General features: G+C 40.6%; 1 protein-coding gene and 1 pseudogene across 1 annotated transcript in view; both read right to left on the bottom strand.

The window, feature by feature from the left end:
* The window catches only part of LOC111319413 (uncharacterized), a 15,526-nt gene extending 9,290 nt beyond the window's left edge, over positions 1-6,236 (bottom strand). Inside the window, exons 1-6 of the mRNA XM_088744960.1 lie at positions 5,973-6,236; positions 3,210-4,158; positions 1,436-2,083; positions 865-933; positions 326-487; positions 1-49 (exon numbers count right to left, since the gene is read on the bottom strand). The exon at positions 1-49 is cut by the window's left edge and continues 29 nt beyond it. Coding sequence (XP_088601086.1) covers positions 1-49; positions 326-487; positions 865-933; positions 1,436-2,083; positions 3,210-4,095 — 1,814 coding nt within the window. The 5' untranslated portion in view covers positions 4,096-4,158; positions 5,973-6,236. The remainder of the gene's footprint in view (positions 50-325; positions 488-864; positions 934-1,435; positions 2,084-3,209; positions 4,159-5,972) is intronic.
* Positions 6,237-8,090: 1,854 nt separating this feature from the next.
* Positions 8,091-8,912, bottom strand: LOC148716148 (uncharacterized; annotated as a pseudogene).
* Positions 8,913-13,063: the final 4,151 nt, after the last annotated feature.

Here is a 13,063-nt window from a genome sequence, read left to right as displayed (position 1 = left end):
TGCAACTCAGTGGCAGCTTTTGCATCACTCAGTGAATCCTCGTGATTTCCTGTTTTTAAAATAAATATACCACTATCTATTCAATCAGCTATGGCAAACCCACCACTTTCAAGATCATCACAATTTTTGTAAAAAATTGTGATGCCCACTGATTTCTAAGATAAGAAATTACCTCCTGGTATGATTGAAAGGCCAGGATAAGGGTCACTTTTTTCTGGAAATTTCTCTTTGGCAATTTACAATTAAAATTCTCACTGGCTTTTTGAAAAATCACTACAGCCCTTGCAAGAACAGAAAACTGATATCAAAGCTCTGGTCATCTTACCAAGTTTAAAATGTGCAATTGCTCTGTTGTTGTACAGTTTGGCCTTCAGTTCTTTGTCCTTGCAGTTCACTTTAATTCCTTCTGTGTAAAAGTGAATAGCATCGAGGAAATCTCCTTTCTTAAAGGCCTCATTACCCTTATTCCTGTAAACTTCAGCAATGGCTGCAAAGAAAAAAATAAACAAAGATTTGTGTAAACATATCAGTTAAATCTCTAAGAAGATTGATTGTGTTTAAGAGTCTACTTTTTCACTTTGATAACTTGAATACATCAGTAAGAGACAAGTGTAGTGATCACAAGACCCAAAAACACAATTACTCACACACAGTCTTAAAACAGAACCTTCAGCAGTGTTATTACTTTCCATTTTAGTCCACTGACTGAATGGAAAGGTATAAAATCACAGGAAAAGTGAACTGCAATCAAGGAAGGTGACCTATTTCTGTTCTCAATTTAACTTTTTAATTCCTTCCTCACTCAGGTGGGAGAGTAAATGTTCTTGAAGTACAGTAACTGAATTAGGTTAAATTGAACCACACCTTGTAAGGCATTGCCATCAAAATCCAGTGCAATTCCTCGTTCAGGTGCTTCTTCACTTTCACTTGGAACTGAAAAAGTGAGAAGAATTAAGCTTCTTAAAAACTTTCAGTTTAACATCGTACTTAAAAAGAAAAAGATGGTCAAAAAGGCAGTTAACATCAGCTAAATGTACCAACTTACAAAAAAAATGTATTTCTCCTTTGAGAAACGAAAGGATACTTGCATTGAATTAAAAAATATTTAAAGTAGCAGAGTATGATAAGAAGTTAACACTAAAATTTGATAAGAAATTAACAAATTCACTTGTGTTGCAAATGACACAGCCTTGATTGATGTACCGTGCTATAAATGACAAAACCCCCTGTGTCCACTCAATGTTGCCTGTTGGTGGCTGAAGATTAGGGAAATTATGATTCATCACTGTTTGGGAAAAGGGGGTTAATGGATAATCTTGCATAGAAAAAGAGATAAAAATAAGTCAACAGACAATTTTGATGCAAACCTCCGCTGATGCAATTGCCAAGAAATACCCAACACAATGTCCTATTTAGTGGAATAAGAACAACTCACGTAAACCTTGCAAGAAATGTTTTCGTGCAGCTAGGTAATCCTCCTTCTGAATAGTTGTCATCAGTTTCAGCTCAGTCAGGTCAAACTTCTTCAGAATGTCCTTTGTCACAAGATATTTCTGTGCCATGTCATTCAAGTGACCTGTGCAATAATCATCCCACAGGGCATCCAGTATCTCCAGTGAAGTACACAGTACTGTTAATATCAAACTTCCTGGCTGAGAATCAACAAGCAGCACTTTGCGCACATTTGTTAAAAATTCTATGTAGCCATTTCGTTCTTCTGGTTTAGTTGGGTCAATTGCCTTGAAGTAATTGAGTGCAATGAAATTCAAAACTTCTTGTGCATTGGGTGCATCATGACTTTCAACACTTGCTCCCTCACAGATCTCAGTCCCTCCTGCTTGAGATAGGCTGGTGGATGTAGACAGTTCCACTGCCTTACCCTTACCTGCTCTTACTACTGTCTCCAGGCTTTCTGGTTGGGTACCCTGTGAGCCCAGAACTGTTCTTCCTGAAGTTCCAGTTGTTATCAGCTCCTCACCACCTTCTTGGATACCTTGACTTGATATAGCCACGGTTCCTGAAGCTCCACTTTGTGGATTAGGGTCTCGAATGGCCTCACAATCAATCCGCACTCGAAGTTTAACTGTGAGAGGATTAAGTCTCATTTACTAGTCAGCAACTAAGCATTTACCGAAAAAAAAAAAAGTCCCCTGCACAGTGTTGTAAAGCGCATTAGAGCATTCCATGAAAATGCACTATAGAAATCGATATATTATTAATAATTATTATAATTATTATTATTAAAAAGGCCATTGATAAGTGGTCCTGAGGCAGCTAGCCAACTAAGCTACTAAGAAACTTAACTGACACTGATTTGGGCTTTAAAAATAATTATATGCTGCCATTCCTGTTAAATTAAATATAAGTGCATGTATATGGTGCACTGAAAAGGATATATATATATTTAGTAGAATTACTCAGGTGATTATAGAAATTCTCGCACTCTTATTGGCCAAGAATGGCATCATATTACGCTATAATCATCTCCAGTGAGGTAATTATACCGGGAGGAAAAATTTTCAAAATGGCTGCCTCGCGCTTTGTTGATGTGTCTGAAGAGGAAATTAATTTAATGAAAGGAAATACCATTCTGAGGAATACCAAACATGCCACAAAGTTTGGAATGACACGCACTCTTCAAAGGTAAGGTGTGAAAATTGTGCTAAATGTAACAAAGAAACCATTCAAATTCCCGTGAAAATTTTGGTTATGTCGACATGCATGAATAAATCAAGAGAATTACATTAAATTTTTGCAATACTTTATTTACTTATTAAAATGGTTTCAACAACAAACCGAATTTACCACTGACTTTGAGGCAGTGGAGGTCAACAAGATGAATAAATGTTTGTCAAAAGTTTACGCCTCAGTCAGGAGGAAAGACAGTACTTTTTACAAGAGAAATAGTCTGTTGTCTGTGTGAGCGGCTCTCACTCAGTTGTTCACTGACGTGTGACAATGACTAATAATATTTAACATATTCCTTTGCTCATTTCTATAATCACCTGAGTAATTATACTAAAACAATTATTCACCTCAGGCTTGTAGTATTCACTTTGCCTTCGGCGAATAATTGTTAAATATAAATTTATATATATATATATATATATATATATATATATATATATAATGAATCAGTGTTTATGATTGAGAGAAAAAAAATAAATTCAAAAGAAAAAGATAGGCAGGAAAAAAAGCAACAAACTGACCTCCAGCTGAGGAATTGGGTTCCCTTCCCACTTTCAAATGATCTTTGATGCCTTGGGCTGCATCTTGAAATTCTTGTGTTAAGCACTGCACCTTTTGGGCTGCAGTTTTTACTTCCTCTCCAAGCTGATCTTTGATGCCTTGGGCTTCAAATTGAAGCTCTTGTCTTAAGCACTTAAGTTGATCATTAGTGCCTTTGGCCTCCTCACAAACTGTTTCTGTCAAGCCCTTTATTGAGAAGTTTACCTTGTTCATATATTCCTTTACTTCTGTATCATTCTGGTAGCAACTGAGCAATTCCTGCTCATATCTCTTGTCTTTCTCAGTGAGGGGATCTTTCAAAAATGCACCAATAGCTTTCTGCCATTCTGTTTTCTTTACAGGGTTGATATGGTCTGTAATTCTTACCAGGGCCTCGCTGATTTCATTCCAAAGTACTAAAAACTCATCGTCTGATACTTCCATGTTCTCATTCACATGAGCAAATAATGAATTACGGTAGAATTTAATTCTTGCTAAATCTGCCTCTAAGCTTTGTTCTGTGGGTAAAGGTAAAGAATCCCAACCTTTGGCTGGAGGAGTGAGGCTGCAAATTGTTCTCAGCAACCGAAAGAGGAGAGTTATATCAAAATCTGTCGACTTTCCATACACTCCTGGGGATGGGTACAGGCGGTTCCTTTGTGGTTGGGTGAGCTTTGCGCCCTTAAGTAGCTTCTCTGTAGCTGGATTCTTCAGTATTGCTGGAAGATTACTCGGTGGACATTTGTTGTCAAAAACCTCCCTCAATAGCACAGTACCTCCACCTATTAAAAGCCGAGCCATCCGTTGAAAATTATCTCGCCCTTTCGTAGGACAAAGCACCTCATCTGGTCCCGGAGCAGTAGCCATTTTCAGCACAACAATATATTGCCAGGGTTACAATTGAGTCCTTTCTTAACTCTATCACTAAGCCTGTGAAAGTAAAAGTTCTCAATGTCACAAGAGTAGAAATGACCCATTCAAATGTGATTGCCTTGACGTCATTTCAAACTTGATGACCAGAATTCACAATTTATGCAATGTAATGTATCTATTGATTGAGACTGTATGCCAAACAAGAAGATATTTGGCTGGATGTCATGATAAGTACAGAGATGTGCAAATGAAAAAAGAATGCAAGCACTCTCATAGATCTCCTTTCTCAGGACACCCTCATGTAAGATTCCCTTGAACATAGTTGCTCTTTTATAGGAGCCAGGTTAGGAAATCTTTGATCTAGCCAATTGGCACATAGAAATAACAGCTTAATATTGTAGATAAACCAAAACAAAAGACTGAAATACCTTATTTAAACATGAAGGTGTGCTATATAAGGAAGTCTTCCCTGGGAAGACCTAGGCTCCAGTTTGTCACTCACCGTTGACGTGTGTGGGTCAAATTTAAATGCTGCAGGTAGACGAACAAAAGGAGCTAATGAGATATCTATTGTTTACTTCCACCAACAAGGTGGCAATGAGGTAACGTGTAAACCACCTACTTCGATCTCAAATTTGCTGCCACAAATAAAGACAGTTTTCATTGGAGAAAGGAAAGACAAATCTCAAAAATTCTTGTATTGTAATGAAGACATAAAACAATTTTGAGGAATGCGCCCGCTGTTCACTGCTTTGGAGTAGCTGTAGCTCAAGCTGACTTGACTCTAAGAGTTCTACATCACACGACGGTTGATTGACAAATGGTCCAGTGGGACCTAAGGCTCTTTTTATAGCGCACCTTCGTTTTTAAGGTGATAGAAAACCGTCTTTCAAGACACCTTAACTGACTATGTTCAAAGTGCTCAAAAATCAACTTTCCCTGTTTGCAGTCCAACTAACTTCACACATGTGCCAACCAAAAGATTGAAGTTTGAAATAGTGGGCATGGCATGGCAATCACATTACTCTTATCATGTCAGGAGGAAATTGCGTTGAACAGTTTTTGAGGATGGTCTTGGGAATTCTGCAATTAATTTCTTCATAACTTCAGTCATATAACTCAGAATTTTCTGTTTTTAAGTTAAGGCCTCACTGCTGAGTGAGTTTTAACGAATAAAATCTAGCTGTTTCAAAATTATGATGCCACTACATTTACAGCTTGCAACTACATGATTCTGTTTACAGAAAGAGTTCTTAAAGAAAGTTAATTATGTACATTGTTATTTATAAGTACATGTTGACTATTTCAAGTACTAAGGAAATTAGGCAAAATTTTATAGAGCCATTTCCATGATAAGAAAAGAAACTGAGCCGAGTAAGTTTGTTTGCACAATGCGTAACATAAGAAATATAATACCAGGCAGTCACGATATGGTGTAAATTTGTCAGTCACCCTCCTTAAAGGATGAAGGGTAAATCAAATCTTAATATTTCTAAGGAAAAAATTTACAATGCATTCTTGATCTCAAAAGAGATTACTTTTCCTTTGTGGAATGGTGATATTAGTAATTTCAAAGGGAGCTTATGCAAAATTGTGTTTGGGACGCGAACGGAAGCCGGAAGCAAAAGTTCTTATTCCTGATGCACAATACTCCTTTCTGATCAGCATAATTTGGCTTAAAATGTGGCTAAAAGTGCGCAAGAATCCGTTGTCTTATTATTCCAATTGCCTTCCGCAAACAGCTTTACCACTATCTTCGTTACTATAGCAAATCGGCTCTCAGATTCCAAATGAGAGACTGCGTATTGCAATTACACCCGTTGAACCTCCCAGACAATTTCTCATTTGTTGAAGTTGTAACTTTAACATACCTTCAAGAATTCCTTATTGAAGGATTACGCATTCGTCGAGGCAAAAGATGTACACGGTTAGGCCTTTAACCTTCCGATTTTCTTCCTTCGAACTACATCAGAATGATTCTTCGGTAACTGGAAACATAGTAGCTTCGAAGAAGTGAGATGCCCAATCAATTAGTCAGCGGTAGTTTGGCAAAATGTTAACAGTGCGCTCAGCACGTCCAGTCTTTTTCGATGCTCAAGCTTCGCGTTAACTATGGACTATCGCGGACTACTTAAACGCGAGAAAACCAAGCAAGAGGGGTCAAAGGCACAGTGACTCCATCATCACTCGATGTAAAGGAAAAGGAGACCACATTTTTTCAAGGAAACTTTGACAATGTTTCTTTTTTCCGAGAATTTTTGCAGCAACGGAAAGTCTCAATGATTTAATCGAGAAATATCTACAGCAAAAATAGCCAGCAACTAAAGCATTGATAAGAGGATTTTGCCTTCACTGATTTACGTATGTAGTTGTTAAGTGTTCGAATTTGTAGCTCGGTAGAATTCTAGTCAAATGATACTATTTGAATATATTTATCCTTTTAATTATTATTGCGAGCATTCTCAGAAAGAGCCCTTCCACGTGCCCGCCTCCGCACAATTGCCCCCAGCTGTCAGATCTGGGAGTCGCGGGGTGGTTCTTAAAAAAGAAAAAAAAATGTTCGCCAGTGATCTGACCGCAATGAAGAAAAAAAAACATCTGAAGTTTTAAGGATCAAGAAAACTTATTGAATGCTCGGCCCTTATCCAGAAGTGGGTGGGCAATAAAGAGCTTTCCTGATTACGGGATAAAGGATTGGAACTGTCGGAAAGAAGCTCTATCCATGCAACACTGGCGATTGTGAAAAAATTATCTTTTGCCTTATTGTGTGATATGCACAGAGGCCCACGCGGGGCGAGGAGCGCTTATCCTCTCGCGTGACCCACCCTTCACCCGTACCTTGCGTTTGCTTCGCTCTTCCCTTCACTCCCCTGTAAAACAAAAAACAAATCACTACTTGTTCTATAATCTTATATTTATTCAGGGAATTTTTTTTTTTTTTACTATATTACCTTATACCAAGATTTTGTTGATAGCTCTGCTGTATGTATCAACACTTTTGTACAGGGTATATCTTGTAAAACTTAAAGTTATTAAACAGTCAGGAGCCCACCATAGAACCCTATCGACAACAGTGTAGCCAATTACCAATTCAAACAAAGGCAGTTTGGTGCATGCGTTTTCGTCTGGGTTGAGTTGTGGGATGTCGTGTGCTTCTGGCTAAGTTATAAAGTTGTTTTTCAAAATGGTGGCATCCGCAGTCGAATTTGTGGCAAGAAAAAGAACCTTCGAAGGTTTGGTCTCTCTTTGGAGTCTCAAAACGTGGTAAGAATTTAACGTTTTTGTATACTTTACCTCAGTGGATATTAAAATTTCAGGGTTTCCGGAGTATACTACTCCTATATATTAGCTAACTTGCAGTGGACTTTGCTGGTGCTCGACCGGTGGAGGATCGGCGCAGGCCTCTGTCTTAAACAGGTTCGAGTAAATTGCACATAGATAACGAAGCTAACTGTAAATTTCTTCACAGTAGTCACAACTTAAAAAACTCAGCTATTTTAAGCCACTTTTATCGCGTATGATGAAGGAAATTGTAAAAACGCTAGTGTATTCCGTGATTTAGAGGCGTAAGTGATGTCTTGAAAGTTTGCGTGATTGCACGAGCCGCTGGAAAGTGCAATTTGAAAACTTTCCAAAACATCTTTTCTGAATATCACAGAATTTACACGACCTTTTGTCTTTTATGTTATTAACAAAATCACTTTTCAGGGCAACTTTCACATTCTAGGTGCGCATAGCTCTAAAAATCTCCGGCAATGGTTTTGAAAACGTTTCTGCTCTCTTAAAATTGGGTTTAATCGATACGATAGATAGATAGATAGTTTATGAGAATATCGAACATGGCAGTCCGTAGACTGAATTGCGTTACAATTACTAAGAACTAGGAATAAATAAATTCCAAATACAAATTGAAATTATAATAAAACCATAAATGTGAAAAACTCTCTATATATGACTATATATGTACAAACTATTTTAAAAAAAAATGTTTATGTACACATACTTGGAATACAAGTGTTCTTAAAACGATTTGTATGTGTACGGGGCATGGCATAAGCCCTGGACTGTCTTAGATTATATCTGTGTTCTCTCTTAGGAGGTAAGACAGGCACGAGTTTGTGATCCGGGCATGACATGATAGACTCGAAAAGCTTGCTACACAGAGCCACGCGTCTTGCGTGCAAGGTTACTAAGTCGAACCTGGCCAAACATTCGAAATATGACGCATAAGGACAAATGATGGAGAGCGCTCTCTTTTGTACTCATTCAATGTCGTCACTAAGATACTGTGTAAGCGTGTGATGGAAAACTGGCGTACAGTACTCTAAAACAGATCTTATCACGGTGCAATAAAATTTATAATGTCGCTGAGTGGAACGTTGGCGCGCTTTAGAAGAACAATAAAATAAAGGCGCTTGTTCGCTTTCTTAATGCACTCTGAGATATGTTCATTCCATTTTAAATCTGAGCTTATAGTGACTCCTAGGATTTTTACACTGTTTGATACTGATAGTTCCTTGCCATTAATCACAATTGGTGGAAAATTGTGAGTGTTCCTTCTAAAGTCAATGCGCATCTCCTTGCATTTATCCGCGTTCAGTTCCATCCTATTTTCGATCGACCACGCCTCAACAGCGGAAACTGCGCTTTGTACATCAAAGGTCAAACCTCGCGGTATCGTTTGGGCGATAGTCGTGTCGTCCACATACTTCCAAGTGAGCGCGTCGACCTCAAGATCGTTGATCATTAATAAGAACAACCAGGGACCAAGCTTGGTCCCCTGTGGTACCCCGGCGGGGACTGAGCCCCACTCTGACCCGCAGTCTGACGACAACCTGACACGTTGTTTCCTGTCTGATAGAAAATCCAGCACCACAACGCGAACCCACCGTGGCATGTCCAAGGCTTCGACCTTACTGGCCAGCAAATTGTGATCAGTAAGATCAAAAGCCTTACGATAGTCGAAAAATACCACTCTAACAGCTGCGCCTGTGGCGTCAGTGGCTTGTGACCAGTTATATACCATGGAAATCAGAGCGTACAAGGTGGAGGATCTTGGAATACCGCTATATTGGTTCGGGTCTATAATCTGCAACACCGCTGGACTGACGTATCTGAGTACCACAAAATCTTCGGCAACCTTAGAGATAGCGGGCGTCAAGGAGATAGGACGCAGGTGCTTTGTAGCATCTACCACGGGTTTTTGCTTAGGGAGAGGCACCACGTCCGCAAGCTTCCAAGAGGCGGGAAGCCTTTGTTCTCTAAAGCTCGCGGTCAGTATAGATGTAATAGGCTGTGCGAGAATCACTGCATATTCCCTCAAAAGCCAGTTACCGATGTCGTCAGGTTCAACTGCCTTCCTCGGGTTTAGATTGGTTAGAGCGTGTAGGACACATAATTCCGTAATTAAAGGCATATTGGAGTCCTCCACTACAGTAGGGACAGCGTATAGGGGTTGGTAATGCTTCATGGGTATTAAGAACACAGCATTGATGGCGTTAACTAGTTCAACGTCACTTAGGCGATCAAAACTGTCCCCGAGCTGAAGGTTGGAAAGGAGACTTTCAGAAGATGACACAGGATTCATACCGGCGATTCGTTTAACTGCGCTCCACCACTGCGAGGGCTTGATGTTCTTTAAATTATTCACTTTGCTTGCATAGTATTTACTGCGAAGTGACTTACGCGTGCAGTTGATGTCATTTCGATATCGCCGGTATTGATCCATGTCTCCATTGTGGAAGGCGTGTTGACGGAGCTTAATGAGGTTCTTGAACCGCTCAGTAACCCACGGGGGATCATTCAGGTGAAGTCTGACATGTATAACCGGCATTAAGTGGTCAAGACCAATTTTGATGAAATCCGTAAACAGCGCCAATTTAGCCTCGCAGTTGGATGCTTCGCTAACCACTCACCAGTCGATAGACGCGAGGAAACGCCCAAGCTCGGACGTGCGACTGGCCCGAGTGTCCCGCTTGGAAAGGGTTCTTCTACTTAGGCCTTCCCTTGGAGCACGAGTTGTTGGGTGCACGAAGACAACATTGTGATCCGATAAACCAGACGGCGGTAAAATCTGAACGGAATTTAATTTATATCGTACAAATCTGGTTGGTTGGTGAAGACCAGGTCCAGGATCTGATCACCCCAAGTGGGCTTGTTGACCAATTGCCGCTATCCGAATTGTGCAGCTAAACGATTCAACTTTAGCCTATTGAAATCGCCGCAGAGTAGAATCCCGCAACCTGGGAATTCTCCCTCAACAGTAGTCAAGGATGCTGATAGATAGTCCAACAAAGCAGTGTCTCTGGCGCTGTCGTTGAAGAACGGATGGTATATCGTGGCCGTGATCACGCAGGGTGTCCCGCGCGGGAGTCTTTTTGGTCTTAACCACGCCCAAAGAACTTCGTACTCAGGGTCTTGTAAGTGATCAAGAGATCTATACCTGATCGAGTCCGCTATATAGAGCCCAATCCCTCCGTGAATGTCCGTGGTGCGGTATCTAGAAATAAACGAGTAACCGGGAATGTGGAGGTGGTTTTCGCTGATGGTGTCCCTCAACCACGTTTCGGTAATGAACCCTAAATTTGGTTTGTAGTCCAAGATGGTAGAACGAACTTCGTCGATCTTGGGCGCCAGAGACATTGCGTTTGCAAGCATCAAGCTCATACCAAACACGCTACGCGATTCAATGGGACGATCCGTGATGACTGGAAACGTATTGTCGTCAGTCCGAGAGTTTGAAGTGTTCGTTCCGTTCTCGGGCAACACCGGCGGAACGGAAGGGTTGTTTGTTTTGTTAGTTTGAAAGGTGTTACCTTGAAAATTTAATAGGCTCGACGAGTGGTTATGCAAATTACTAGATTCGTGGTCCAGTGCAGCAATTTGGTCAGAACCCATCGAATCATCTTCATTTGGAGTTAGAGAGACGTTGGCATGGAACTGTCTTGCACTTCCTAGGCACGATACACTGTTACCTCGCTTTCTGCGACCGCCACGATACAAGGGTTTAAAGACAGTACCTGAGAAACTCTGCACCTATCCCTCCCCGAACTCAATGTTAACCCTAGCTTGATCTTCGATACTATAGCGAATCCGCCCTCAGATTCCAGATGGGCGATTGAGTAGTGCTTCATACCCGTTGAGCCTCTCAGGGGACAGTTTTCTCGTCTTTTGAAGTTGTAAATTTAACATACCTTCAAGAATTCCTTATTGAAGGGTTACGCATTCGTCGATACAAAAGAAGTAGACAGTTAGGCCTTTTGCCTCCCGACTTTCTTCCTTCGAACTACATCAGTGTGATTCTTTGATCCCAAGGAACACCTGCGCTTGAGAGGTGCTTCAAAGAGGGAGAGGGAGATGCGCAATAAATGAGTCAGCGGTAGTTTGACAAATGTTACGCGTACGTGCATCCTTATTACCTCATACGTCACGTTTTCGCGAAGCGGGAAAATCAGAGGAGCGGGATCAAAGTCGTCATGCCCCAAAATATTCCATCAACACAGGAAGTAAAGGAAAAAGAGACTAAACTTTTTCCAACAGACTTTGACAATGTTCATTTTTCCGAGAATTACTGCAGCGACGAAAAAGTCTCAATGATTTGATCGAGAAATATCTACAGCAACAATAGCCAGCAACTAAAGCATTAATAATAGGATCTCGCCTTCGCTGATTTACGTCTGAAGTAATTAAGTGTTCGAATTTGTCACCTGGTAAAATTCTTACCAAATAACGCTATTGAATAAAGCTATCCTTTTAGTTATCAATGCGAACCCTTTCAGAAAGAGCCCTTCCTAGTTTCCGCCTTGGAATAACTACCACCAACTCCCCCTCCCCTCCCCCCCGATCCAGATCTAGTTTGTGCTATATTTTAATTCAAGGAGTCGTAGGGTGGTTCTTTTCTTAAAAAATAAAAAAAGAAAGGGTGCTCGTCAGTAGTCTGACCGCGATGAAAAAAAAAACCTACCTGAAGTTCCAAGGATTAAGAAAATTGAGAGAGTGCCCGGCCCGTATCTAGAGGCGGGTGATAAATATCTTTCTTGAATACAAGATCAAGGATTGTAGCTGTTAGAAAGCGCCAGCGCTGCGTCACGAGGAAACGCAGATGCATTAACGCGTCAAGATTCCCTTGTCTTCTCATCATCAAGGGCACCACATCGGAGCCTTCGCCACCATTAACTATAATGTAGATAGTAGAATTCTAAACAACATTTACGATCTTGCTGGTAAAGGAGTACCTCACCCCTACAACTAGTACAGAGATTTCGAGCTTTGGTTCGTTATTGCATCTTGTGTCTTGCGTGACTGGCGTTGTATGACTCACTTTACGTCTCTACAATTACGGGACACACAAAAGTTATTCGATATGGAGAGGAACGCGATTAGAGTACAGCCTGCTGGCCACTCAGACAGAAAGAAGCGTTTATTCATGTAACACTGAATAATGATTGTAATGAACACATCACTGGCAATTGGAAACATTTATCTTTCATTTGATTGTGTATTTTAGTGTAAGGGTGGAGTAAAGGTAAAGTGGTATGCACAAAGGGCAAATGCGAGGCGCGGAGCACTTATCCTCTCGCGCGCCCACCCTTCACGCGCGCCTCGCGTTTGCTTCGCTCTTCCTTTATGTGATCATATGGATTAAGAAAAACGCCACTGTAGTCATAACACTTATTTACCTTGTCCAGCCTTGGAATCGAGAAATGAACAACAAAAAACGCGCTAAATAAGCGTCAGTCTTGCAGAAGTTTGAATCAACTAGCTTTTAATCCGCGAGGGAAAGAAAAGCGCGGCTCACGTGACCGAAAATGGCGCGAAAATCCACCGCGCACGGACTGGGCTAGCTACAGTCACACTTTACACCTGAAAAACAAGCATAAAAAAAAGCAAGTTACTACTATTCTTATATCCATTCAGGGATTCTGTTTTTACCCCAATATTACCTTAAATCAAAAATTTGTAG

The sequence above is a fragment of the Stylophora pistillata genome, chromosome 14 (genome assembly GCF_964205215.1).
Source record: "Stylophora pistillata chromosome 14, jaStyPist1.2, whole genome shotgun sequence".
Taxonomy (NCBI): domain Eukaryota; kingdom Metazoa; phylum Cnidaria; class Anthozoa; order Scleractinia; family Pocilloporidae; genus Stylophora; species Stylophora pistillata.
Note: the sequence above shows the minus strand (reverse complement) of the source record. Positions and strands in the feature narration are given on the sequence as shown.